The sequence below is a fragment of the Leptinotarsa decemlineata genome, unplaced genomic scaffold (genome assembly GCF_025532065.1).
Source record: "Leptinotarsa decemlineata unplaced genomic scaffold, Ldec_3_MD MMD2_tig00003335_RagTag_RagTag, whole genome shotgun sequence".
Classification (NCBI taxonomy): domain Eukaryota; kingdom Metazoa; phylum Arthropoda; class Insecta; order Coleoptera; family Chrysomelidae; genus Leptinotarsa; species Leptinotarsa decemlineata.
The window spans coordinates 6,523,089-6,536,255 of record NW_027412587.1 but is presented as its reverse complement, the minus strand read 5'-3'; the positions used below and the strand labels follow the sequence as shown (position 1 = coordinate 6,536,255).

Sequence of the window (13,167 nt, the reverse complement as noted above, 5' to 3'; positions counted from 1 at the left end):
CCAGAACAGGGTTAAATCTGAAGTAGAACTTCAATCAAAATTTTTGGTGGTGTTTGTTGTTTGGCAAATTTATATCGCCTTGTTTCAATTTCGATGATTGGACTATTAGAAGATATTAGAGATATTTAATGAAAACCTTCCATATCAGTCTGAATGAGAACCATCACCAGCCCATCTTCCAGTAATGAAGATTATTTCTGGAATTATAATTCAGAATTATTCAAATTTTATTCCAATAATAATTATTCAACTTATTTTAATAGTCAGCATTTCCAACCTGAAAAAAATTGTGAAATTCTCCGAAAGGTCAATGAAAAACAAAAAATTACTTTTGTTCAATATTTCTTTCCCGTTCTTAAAAATTCTAAAAAAGTAAACGTGAAAATTAAGCTGATAATCATTTAGGTTTTTGAAAGTGATATTAACTTCCAACTATCAAACTAGATAAATTTAACGGGAAAATTTCAGTTTTACACTTTAGAGAAAATATTTTTTCTAAACTTCCAAAGCCTCTTTTAAAACTAGTTGCGCTGCTACTGCATTTTTATGTAATTCCTTTTAATGAGGTCAATAAGGTACTACGGTATAGGATATTGACATACCGATCAAGGCCGTTGTGATGGACATTGACCATGTTTGAACCAAACCAGATCTGGATGATGGGGAAAGTGATACGTGTTTTGTGGCGAATGTAATAGCCCAAGAAACAAGTTCATTTCCAACGATTTCCTGTTCACCTTCAGTAGAAATTATGACTGAGGTGTCATTTGATTCAAAATAAAATCTAGGAACTTTTAGAAAAATTCAAGGTACCGCTCATCATATATAAACATACAAGTAAATAATATTATTTAATCAATATAATGAATCACTTTCGCTTGAAATCTGACTTTGATTACCCATTCGAATAATGAAAAACCTGTTTAATCATTATAACATTAAAATTGACAGTTCAAAAATAACTTTTCAAAACGCCCAAAGGTGCAAACTCGTTTCCTCCTTTTCATAAAAGAGGATGTATGCATCTCCAGTCACAAGCGATTTTGGTGAAATTAGTGACACATGTAAATCATTGTATTTGTGCCACGTGCCAGTATTGAGATGTCTGCAGAATGCTTTATAATGTCCGCTGTAGGTAGACCCACTGTGATTCGATAGTGCATATAGATTATAACGACAAAGAGTCACATTGTCTGCTGGATAATTGTTCATATCTAATTCATCTAGAGGAAATTCAATGGCAACATTTAACTTGCCTCTAAATCTTTCTGTTAGAGGGAATCTTTCAAAATAAATGATTAAAATACGGGGAAACTTATGGATTAATAGAGACTTTGTGCATTTTATTTTTTCCTTGCAAATCAAACACGTCGGTTTTTCATGTCCATCCAAAGTTTCCTCTCTTGTGAAGAAATCCAAGCATTGTGATAAACTCAATTGGCCAGTTCTTTGTGGTATGGGGAGTGACATATCCCAAGGTTATAGATGAATGTCCACAGTGGTGCACTTCATCGTGGATTTTATTTGACTAACGAAATTATCTACAATCTTAGAGTTATTTGTACCCGAATAAATCAGCTATGACTCTTGTGCTTTTTCGCTAATCTTCATTAGAATCGGTTTAGGTTCCTCATTAACTTGATTAAAGTCATTATGTAGAAAATATGAAACGAATTTTGTTGAAATTATCTCGAGAAGTGGAAAAGAAAGGTTTTGGATTTCTACTTCTACTCCATCTTTATAAAAAAAAGTGGGAATCTTCCAAAGAAAGGAGCGAAGCATTGAATTTCAAAAAATCAACTCTACACAAACTGAAAAAAAAATCCATTGAATCACAAAGTTTATATGAAAGTAGCTGTTTCAGGAGGGCTTTTGTATATACCTAGATTTCTATAATTTTTGTCTGAACAGGGAGAAGTAGAAAGCCAAAAACTTTCCCGGAAATTAATCTTTCTCCGTTTCAAGTTAATCTCGAGAAGTGTTATGAATATCCGGAACATGAAAAAAATATCTTGAAAGAGGCAGTCTCAATAAGAAAGTTACAACATCTCAAATTGAACTATCAGTATTTATATCAATATATCAACATTAATTCAACTAACTAAGAGTGACGACATTCCCGAACGCGCTGGCTGATCCGCTACCTTTTCAAAAAAATATATGTTCAACTCCTAAAATATAAATAGGGAATGGAAAACTTCATTTTTCATTCAGATGCATGAACGAACAATTTGAAAATACACGTAGAAAACATGTAATTTTTCACTCTTTTATACTTTTTGAGTATATTGTGTAAAAATTTTACGTTGGAAAAATATTCTGTTCCATTTTGTAATAACGGTATACTGTATAAATGTTATCTTTATGAAAAATGAGACATGAAACTTTCTATGTTCGGAGTTTAGTAGTATTTATGTGGGATAATGTGATCGATATTTCTTAAAACGGTATGCTGAATATGAAAGCTCCTTCAGACGTTTCAGATTCGACATTTTCATACCATTTGTTGGGATGCAACAACAAGTTCCCGAATCTAAATGATACGGGAATTCTGCACTATGCAAGGAAGGGTTGTAAACTCAATTATTTGGAATCTTTGGAAATTCATAGGTAAGCAAAAGCATTGCGGGTACAACTTGTTGAAAGATCAAATCGATCTAGTTTACTCACTGGTTTTCAAATGAGTGTACCCACATTGGCAAAGGTAAATAAAATGCAGGTACTCAATTAAGTTAAGTACCACTGTCATTACCTTCATCTTCGAAAGGAAGATCAAACTGATCTTCCTCTTGATCACTTGGTGATCGAAACACGTGTCGAGGTGTTACAATAACGGTTTAGTATAATATTCACCTACAGTGGTGGGAGAGTAACGCTAGTTACAAATAGAAGTGGTAAAAAACAGAAAGTTTCATTTCCCATCTTTCATGATGAGTTCCTACCACGTAGTAATTAACGGCTACATCCATCAATTTATATAATCTTTAATTTTTTTCAATGCCAATGTTTTGAAATTGTTATAAACTAATGTATTGCTGGCAATTTTTTTTCTGAGAATTTATTCATTGCTGGAAATAATGAATATCAATAATTTTTTTAAATACTTATCAATTGAAAAAATTGCACATTTTTTTTTGTTTATAATAGTTCTTGTTGAATTTGATAAATTATATATGATACGAATTATACAACTTTTGCCAGAGAATGTTTATTTAATGCGCATTTCGCTTTACAGTATCTTAAAAAGTTGGACTGGTATATCAATTGATTTTTTTACATAACAGTATGTCCTTACAAAACTCAATTAAATAAATGAATAATTTTGGTATAAACAGGCAGATTTTGGTGAAAGAATATTAACATATAATTGCATATAAGATTAATAACTGTATCAGTGTATTCGTTAAATGAACAAATGAAAAATCCACATTTTTTTCTAGGGAAGATGAATGAGCAATATCAATAATGATCCTTTATTTTCAATATTCACTATCAATAAGTTGACAAATGGCTCCTTGAGTAATAAAAAAAATTTGGAAATTGTTTTAGAAAATCATTATTTTTATTATTGACTAAATTCTCAGAAAATAATATGAATACAAACGATGTATTTGTTAATAACATTCTTTCAGCAACAGAAATGGGAACATTTAAGGAAGATTATTCATCATACAGTTGAAAAATCAGGTTGATCATCAAAATATCATGATTTTTTCAACGGGAATCTATTTCAAAGACTTTTACCAACAGACTCAAGAAATGAAAAAACTGAATTTCACATTTTATATGTGTATAACATTCGTCCACACAGTCAACGCATAAACCATTGATGGTGTGTGCCGCAGAAACAGACGAAACGTTAATTTCTTTTGGTCCCATTTGACCACTACGCACCAGCCCAGATTTTGTCATATTCAATGATATTTTCAGCAGCCAGTCAAAGTATCCTTCTTGATTTCGACAGGAATTAACAGGAATTAACAAATATTTCAAATCCACATAGGAATGTTATCTATAACGAATGAAGAATATTTGTATCAATCAAACAATGTTGGTATTTCGAAAAAGTTGAACCCTAATTCCTCAACAGTTATTCACAAAGCCAAATCTAATAAATAATTTCAGCTACCGACGAAGAATAATATTGATAATCCAATAATACCTCAGTATTTTTTATTCCGAATCATAAAATTCAATTGGAATAACAAAGATCACAGTGACATTCTCAATTTCAACGAAATTTCATACGAACTCAGTTTGTGTCATTCTCAATATGTTTCCAAGCTTAATTCAATTACCATCGGTGACAGAGTTGACAAAAAGACCAAATAGAGTTAGGCAGTAATGAAACACCTCTTGGGACATGGAAAAATATGAAGCTGGCAGAAATTTGATGCTATCAAAATGTAACCTGTAATCGAATAGAATTATTCGAAGAAGCAGTTGAAATTAGTTTACTGAATTTATTGTTTCAGTAAGTTTATATATCAGTACACTGGGAAAAATGTCCGGGATGTATTTGCAAAAAATATCTCATAAATCATATTCACATTTTCTTCATAATCAGAATCGAATGTAGAATGTCGTGATTTCTGTTTCAATTTGAGATCATCAGCACTGTTAGAGAAAATCGGATTTTACTGAATGAAACAATTGCTAGATCTAATGCTGCGACCTCAAGAACCATTTTCCGAAAATAAAAGGAAAGGAGAATCATAATAAGAAATATAATTGCCATGAATTTTGAATTTTTAAATTTTCATAGAGTTGAATGGAGGTATTGCTAAGTGAGAAAGCTGTGGGTACTTTTGAAGCCATTCACATCTGGGGAGCGGCGGTTTCAATATCTGAAGTTGCTAAGCGAAAATTTTTGAGTTGTTTTTCCCATCAGCTGGCAGCATTGGGTCGGATTTCATCATCCTTTTTGGTGATCGATTGTTATATGCGATCTTCTTTTATCTCAAGCAGAGAATATAGCGTAACTGAAATACAGTACACGCCACGGCTGATGGCGAACGATCGCGCAGGTATAGATTCTCCCAACTAAATTACTATTGTATTACTCTAATTAGTTTTAATTAGGATAGCAAATGAAACATGACTTCTTTGTAATTTATTTTCATATTTCATTTAGTATTATAGGTAGTACAGTTTATTGATTTTTGGGAAAGAAAGTTTTTGGCTTTCTACTACTCCATCTTGATACGTCATCTTGATAGAAAGCCAAAAACTTTCTTTCCCAAAAATTAATCACTCTTAAAAAATATAACCCCTTCAATTCAAAAAAGTTCATTGATATGTTATATAATGATACACTTACCCAAACATAAACTATAATCAGTCACTATCTTAATACAAATTTTCTTCATCTTCACTGCTGCTTGTGCTGCTACCGTCATTTAAATTTATAATCATTGGATTCATAGTCGAAGTAACCGGTATTGTGAATAGTTAAAGCTATGGGTGAGCTCAAAGGATAAGAACAATACAAAGAAATGATTCCGCTGTCAACTAGTCTACGTGGATTGAAGAATTGGCGGTTTGTATTGGATAACTTTTACTAATCGAGTTTTATGATTGGCTGAAGAGTCATAAAATTAAAATTGAAGTCATGTTACAGTGACGAATAGAATGTGGGGATGAGTATCGCCGTTGTGTCGTCAATGTTCAGTTCAGGAACTGATCGCGATTTGAGTGTTGAACTTCGATATTGGTGAAGTTATAATTACTTAAAATTTTTGTTATCTGTTCAACATGTTGCATCCTTGGACAAGTACTAATGGTATTAACATCAAAATCATTGAAAAAACAACATACGACTGTTACAAAAGCAAGATTCCTACAACTGAAATCATAAAGAAGAAATTGAATACTTCCGGCCATAACGTGAGCTGATGTAATAAAACTCTTAGATGAAGAAACTAGGATTTAGATTTGAAATAATAAACAAACGTCAAGCAGTTATGGAAAGCAGAAGAAAAGTGGAATTGCATAACAAATACTCATAACGAATAACTAAATAAAGACATGAACAACGGCAATTTTTCTATTTGGACGAAACTTGGTGTGACACTTACGACACAGTTACGAAAGGGTGGACTGATGGTTCCAGAATGTGTACGCATGACATGCCCGCAAACAAAATATCGCGACTAATATTTGTGCATTGCGGAGGAAGTGAAGGATGGGTTCTGAATTTTTTGAAAGTACGTGGAAAAAAACTTGAGAAATCTAAAGAAATGAACTTTAAACGTTCAAGCCAATCTCGGATATACCTACACTGTAGGTTGAATGGGCTGACGCCTATCAGAAAACAACTACTCCCCTGGCTAATATCACGAAGGGCGTTGGATTATATCCGACAGGCGTCGATGCAGTAATTTTCAAAAAATTTCCTGTATATGCAATTAGCGATACAACGGACTCATTAGCTACTCGTCAGTGCAAGACAGTGAATTCAATGATATTCCATGATGAATGAACAGGTAAATTTGGGATTAACGTTTCTTATAACCATTTACCATAATTTTCAGAATTCATTTCTGGATGATAATCCTCTGATGTGTTGGATTTCAATATAAGCTGACAATTAGGTATAAAGCCTGTGTCACCTTCGTCATGGACAAAAATGAATTTTGGTCCCTTCGCAGGATTTTAAAATAACCCTTTAATTGATTCATCCGTCTAGCTTTTGGAAAATGTATGTCCACTATGAAGGTATGTTTCATCAAGAAACACAATTGGTCGCTGTTGGCTACGAAAATAATTGATTTTTTGTAAATACCTAATCCTCAATGTTCTAATGTTCATTTTCTCTATTAAAATTTTTATTTTATTTTTAGTCCTTCTTCATTAGAAATCTATTTTCTTTAAAATTCTACGAAGGGATGTTTCGGAAACCACAATTCCCAAAACGTCATTATTTCGTGTTGGAACTCATTTACCGTTATTCCGTCTCATGAAAATCGTAAATAATCCGTTTAATATTGGAATACTCATACTCGGGAATATCAGTTACTGGTGCTCTTCTAGGCCGCTTCTTTCTTGGGGTGGAAAATTTTATTTGCAGAAATTAATTGCTCATCTTCTTTAACTAGATACTCTCACAATACAAAATAAAGATTTTTGTTGAGATAGTTATTTTTCAAATTTATTTACCATTACTTGCAGCGAGAGATGTTTCATTTTTTATATTTGATAACGTTTCCGAGTCATATTTAACACTTTGAAGATAATTAAACACTTTAAAAATTATTTCACGTACCTGACTCTTAATGACTGGTTTTTGTTACAACAGAGAATTTGTACGTCTTGCAAGAGCTGTAGGGGGGTCACATTGAACATATGTTTGTGCGTATGGGGGCGGGCTCGCCATCAAGTTTGGCACTTGCTGTATCAGTTTTTTATCTTCACCTACTGTAATTGTTGTTGGCATTTTTTGATTGATTCATTCGTAAGCTATTTCAAAGGATTTTGTTTCGTATGTATTTACCTTCCGATTTCCGTCTGAAAAAAACTGTAGGATTTGAACGTCTTTGTTGGATGTATCCAATTACTGTATTCATTTTTCCTCTTTCTGTATAGTGGAGAAGTGAAAAATCAAACATTTTTTTCCAGAAACTAATCTCTTCTTGGAAAATTATCCTTTTTTAATCAAACTTGCACTACAATGTCAAAAGTGTCCTAGTTTTCTACAGGAGCCGACAATGGAAAATAACTTCAATACTTACTTGTTGATACAATGAGCGGCAGTTAATAACCATTCAGGGGATATCATCACGCCTCCGCACCAGTGCCCCAAAAATCCGAATTGAGGATGCAGCAGCTGCAGCGAAACCTATAAAATTGAAAGCGAATTAGGGTAAATCAAATCTTGAAGTCATAGATTTATCAAATGAGAGTTGTGATTTTCCGGGTTAGGTAGCCATGGTCTAATGGAGAGAACCTTTTGCAAATAAATGAGTTGCGACCTCCTGGTGAGTACATTCGTGAATGAACTGGTTAACTTCCATTGAGAATCACCATCTCAGTTACAGTGAAAACGTTCGGAGCCATTCTTTCCATTAGACCGCTGCTACCTAGTCTGAAAAATGATAATGAAAATAATAACGTTGTACACAAAGAAAGAAGGGTTAGCGGGATGCTATATATTACCTGTGCCATGATAAATCAAAAATTATCGTGTGGACTACAAGTAACATATAAACAACAGAGAGAAAAAGTGATAAAATAAATATCATCAGGAAGAAATAGTCAAAGATGTCTTCTTTACACTGAAAGCAGTCAATGACATTTTTGGGTATAAAAAATGAATTTTTGAAGTTAGTTTTTCGAATTGATATAAGGGGCCATGGATATAGGGTACGTTATTCAGAAAGTTAGGTGCAAAGTTTAAAAAAACATTTCTCAAATTCAGCCGTAATATGATTGGTATGGGGAATGAGTCGTTTCTAATGTTACCAGGATGGTTATCGGATTTGTTTCTGTGTGAACTATATACATAATCTGGTATTTTCGTCTTTGATAATTCATATATGAATTGAATAATGATAATGATAATAATAATTTTATTGCTTCTAAAAAACGGGTTTGCAGCAAGAAGAATGCGTGTGTGAGAATACAATATATATAGGTTAAAGCAGTCAAGCTGCTGGAAAATAACTCCATGAAAATCAAAAGATAAATAGGTAAGTACCTTCTGATCATTCCCATATTGATTTCACCGGTATACAACTGTTTCAGCCTATTGGGCATCGTCAGTACCATATATATATACCATATATACCATATATATATATATATATATATATATATATATATATATATATATATATATATATATATATATATATATACCGGGTGTCCCACATTTTATGTGACAGGCAATATCTTGTTTGTTGAAGGAGATACACAAAAATGTTTAATACAAAAGTTTTAGGAGTTTATGAGAGCTATATTTTGATATAATTTTTAAATATACAGGGTGTTTGGTGTAGGTGCTACAGACCAAAATTTCATTTTTTAATAGAACGCCCTGTATATCATTACATATTCAGATGCTACGTTAAATTCTGATATCATTTCATGTTTGGTTTTTGAAATTCGGTTACGGCGTTGTTGAGTTATTGCACTTTTCCTTAAATATAAAGTTTCAAAAAAACTTATTTATTTGTACACGAATCCAGCCTATATCTTTTATTAAATTGAACTAGACTACTACTGAATACAAACCATTATTCTCACCTCTACGATACGATACGATATTCAAAATTCAGTTGGTACAAGGTTTGAAACCCACGGACTTTGACCGACGACTTGAATTCATTGCTTGTATTCAGGTAATATTACATGAAAGTCCTAACATATTCAGTCAAATTTTGTGGAGCGATGAATCGCGATTCCACAATAATGGAGTTGTGAATCGACATAACAGTCATTATTGGTCTCAAGAAAATCCCCTGATATTGTTTTCACTACTCCCCCTTTGAATGTGGATGATCTGAAAATGAAAATTCGACTAGCGTGCAGTGATATTACGCCTGATATTATAAGAGCGACTTGTACGAGAGAAGTGATTCGACATTTCGAAGCCTGTATAATATCTAATGGGCATCACTTTGAACAATTTTTATTACTTATTTCTAGGTACCTACCATTTTCATGAAATGATTTATCAAGTTATATTATTTACATTGTTATTAATTAAAGATTTGTTTTCGAATACACCTCTTTCAATTTCGCAATTGTTTCATATTCAAAATGATTCCTGACTGAATTCCACAACTCAAAATTGAAACCATTACTTCGAACACCCAAAATTTTGACTAATTTTCATGTGATCTGATGCAGAGAGAATAATTGTATGACATATTTTTAAAAATAATAGTCGTTCTCAAGACTTTACATTTTAAGCAATAACTCAACAACGCCGTAACGGAATTTCAAAAACCAAACATGAAATGATATCAGAATTTAACGTAGCATCTGAATATGTAATGATATACAGGGCGTTCTATTTTAAAAAATGGAATTTTGGTCTGTAGCACCTACACCAAACAACCTGTATATTTAAAAATTATATCAAAATATAGCTCTCATGAACTCCTAAAACTTTTGTATGAAACATTTTTGTGTATCTCCTTCAACAAACCAGATATTGCCTGTCACATAAAATGTGGGACATATATATATATATATATATATATATATATATATATATATATATATATATATATATATATATATATATATATATATATATATATATATATATATATATATATATATATATATATATACGTCTAAAGATAAATTATTCAAATGACAATCTGCTAACAGTGGATTGTAAAATATTAAAAGTATAATAAACTAACCATCATTCACTCAATATAAATGAACGTAACCTGATAATCTTCCAGATATATTCTGAGATTTCTTAGGCTACCGGGATAGTTATATTTTCTAAAGCATGAATAAGTTCATCCAAATTCTGAAGGCATTGTTTGTTTTGTTTCATAACAGTGCAAATCGGGCATTCAAAGATGATATGAAATAAAGTTTCGGCGATATTACTAATGCAAACAGTGCATATTACACCTGGATCGATCGCATACACAATTTCATTCAATGTGAACTTGATTTTAAAATGATTGGCCATGCGTAACTGTGCAAGAGTGCGGGTAACTTGTATAGGTAACTTTAACAGCATATATAACATACTAGAATCCACAATGCCGGAAATTACTTTTCGACAAAGTCGAGTCAGGCGAATTTTGAAACAGCCCAATATAACAAGGCGTCTGGCCCTGATGAAGTGCCCGTCATCGTACTTGAAAAGTGCGCAAATGAACTTGAACCAGTATTTTGCAGACTTTTCAACCTGTCTTACAAGAAAGGGGTTTCTTCTTCTTGTTGGAAGATTGCTCGCGTTCAATCTATTCCCAACAAGGACAAGAAAAATCTTTCAAATAACTATAAACCAGTCGCTTTGCTATCAGTGATATGAAAAATTATGGAGAAAGTTGTAAACCTAACACTAACGTTTTAGAAATCACACGTTGAAAGGTAAGACCTCGTTATTCCTTAGCTCACACAAATTTCTCAACTTCTGAGAGTTGTCGTATGGGGGCGACAGCTGATTAACGGAAAAACAGATTTTAAAACAGATTTTTTTAAAACTATATCCTTGAATACTTGGACGGCTTCAACATCTTGAGCGATCATTAATACGGCTTTCTGAAACAAAGATCAACAAGCGACCGTCTATGATATGTCACCCATATTTGGAATAACGCAATCGAGAAACATGGGGAATCAAGAGATGTTGTGCTTGATATTTTTAAAGCATTTGACCGTGTGGGGCATGACGGTTTGCTTGCCAAACTTCGATGCTATGGCTTGTCGACTCATGTTTGTGTATAGCTCTTCAGCTTCCTGAAAGAACGTTCCCTGCAATTGGCCGTCAATAGATATCTTTTGAATACTTTCACCATGAACGCTGGTGTTCCCCAGGGATCCATATTGTTTCCAACCCTCTTTTTATTGTATATCAACGACTCATCGGAAAAAACCAAGCATTCAATATATTCCTTTGCTGACAACAGCATACTTGTGTAGTCATTCCTTTCGGATTCCAGGACATCGACTACGGAGTCACATCTTCACCGGCAGCAGGAGGTTGCATATCTTAATGAAGAACTAGAAGTGATTTCAATTTGAGGTGAGAATAACCAGGTTCAATTCAATGCCACAGAAACCCAGGCATCGGTTTTCTCCAAGGATATAAATGTCTACTAATCGGATAAAAAAATGTCAGGTCAGATAATTCTGCTTTCTGCTTCGATGAGTTTGTTGGAGGTTAAAATAGACACCAGTATGTCTTTGTACAATGATGTCGCTGTAATTGCAAACGCTGCTTCTCAAAAACTTGGAAAACTGTTTCGAACCAGAAAACCGTACAAACCTCAGCAACTGCTGATGCTTCATAAAGCTCAGATCAGATCTTGTTTGGGTATTGTTTTCGTGTATGGAGCTCTGCCCCTAAACATACCCTGAAGTTGCTGGATTCCATCCAGAAAAGATCGATACGCCTAATTGGAGATGCGAACATCAGGTGCGATCTTGATAGCCAGGAACACCGAAGAAAGATTGGAGATTCAACTCTTCCCTATAGATACTTTCACGGAAGTGTTCAAGTGACTCAGCACATTAGATTTCATCAAGAGCGGTACATATCAGAAATACGCGACGAACTGTGGCTGCTCATCGTTTTGAGGTTCAACTTAGTACACCTCGAACTTCACTATTTGAGAATTTTTTCATCTGAAGAACTGCGTTTATGTGAAATAAACTTCCTGAGAACGTTTTTCCAAATCGATTTAATCTCCAGCTCTAGGAGCGCCTTAAGGATTTTCTTGTAGTGCTTATATTTTGTCCCGTGAAAATCTCACAATGAAGTGTTTCTTGAATACCTTATAGATTTTTATCAAGTATCTGGCGATTCCATCACGTATTATATAACAATAATGATATTAGATGATGAATTCTGAACTCAAAATCTAGTTGTTCTAATTTCAACAGGTATGGAGTCACATGATCAGAATTATAGCTGGAGCTCCATTCGACGCACACTGTCAACCACTTTCATAAAATTAGGAATAATATCTTCACCCTCTATGTTAACGTTCTACTCACTGTTAGAAATACTTAAAAACAAAGTACTGCTCTACAAGTATCCAAATCATCAAAATTATAAGACTAGAAATGCGGGTCAATTCAGACAGCCTATACTTAGACTTGATGTGTTATTGAAAAATTCTTTGTATGGTAAATTATTCAACAAACTTTCATATATTGTTACTGAATTGAGTCTTGTGTTTTTTTAAAGGAAAGTCAAATAGTCCATTTTAAGAAATTTTCTTTATTCTGTAGTTACTTTATGTAAAGTACATATTCAGACTGGATAGGCTGTTGATATCATTCATTTCTTACATATAGGTACATGTATTTATATATTTCCGAAATTATCTGTAGTTTGACTCCGTATTGTAAATCACTTCAATAATAATAATGATAAATTCTTCATATCGTTAACACTATTTGTACACAAATTAGTACCAACTGATTATGACTTGTCTCAGATGTATCTTCATAATGAGATCAAATAGA

General features: G+C 33.0%; 1 protein-coding gene across 1 annotated transcript in view; it reads right to left on the bottom strand.

The window, feature by feature from the left end:
* The window catches only part of LOC111503766 (trypsin-1), a 65,226-nt gene that overhangs the window by 34,765 nt on the left and 17,294 nt on the right, over positions 1 to 13,167 (bottom strand). The window contains exon 3 of the mRNA XM_074178033.1: positions 7,731 to 7,837. Within this exon, the coding sequence (XP_074034134.1) occupies positions 7,731 to 7,837 (107 nt within the window). The remainder of the gene's footprint in view (positions 1 to 7,730; positions 7,838 to 13,167) is intronic.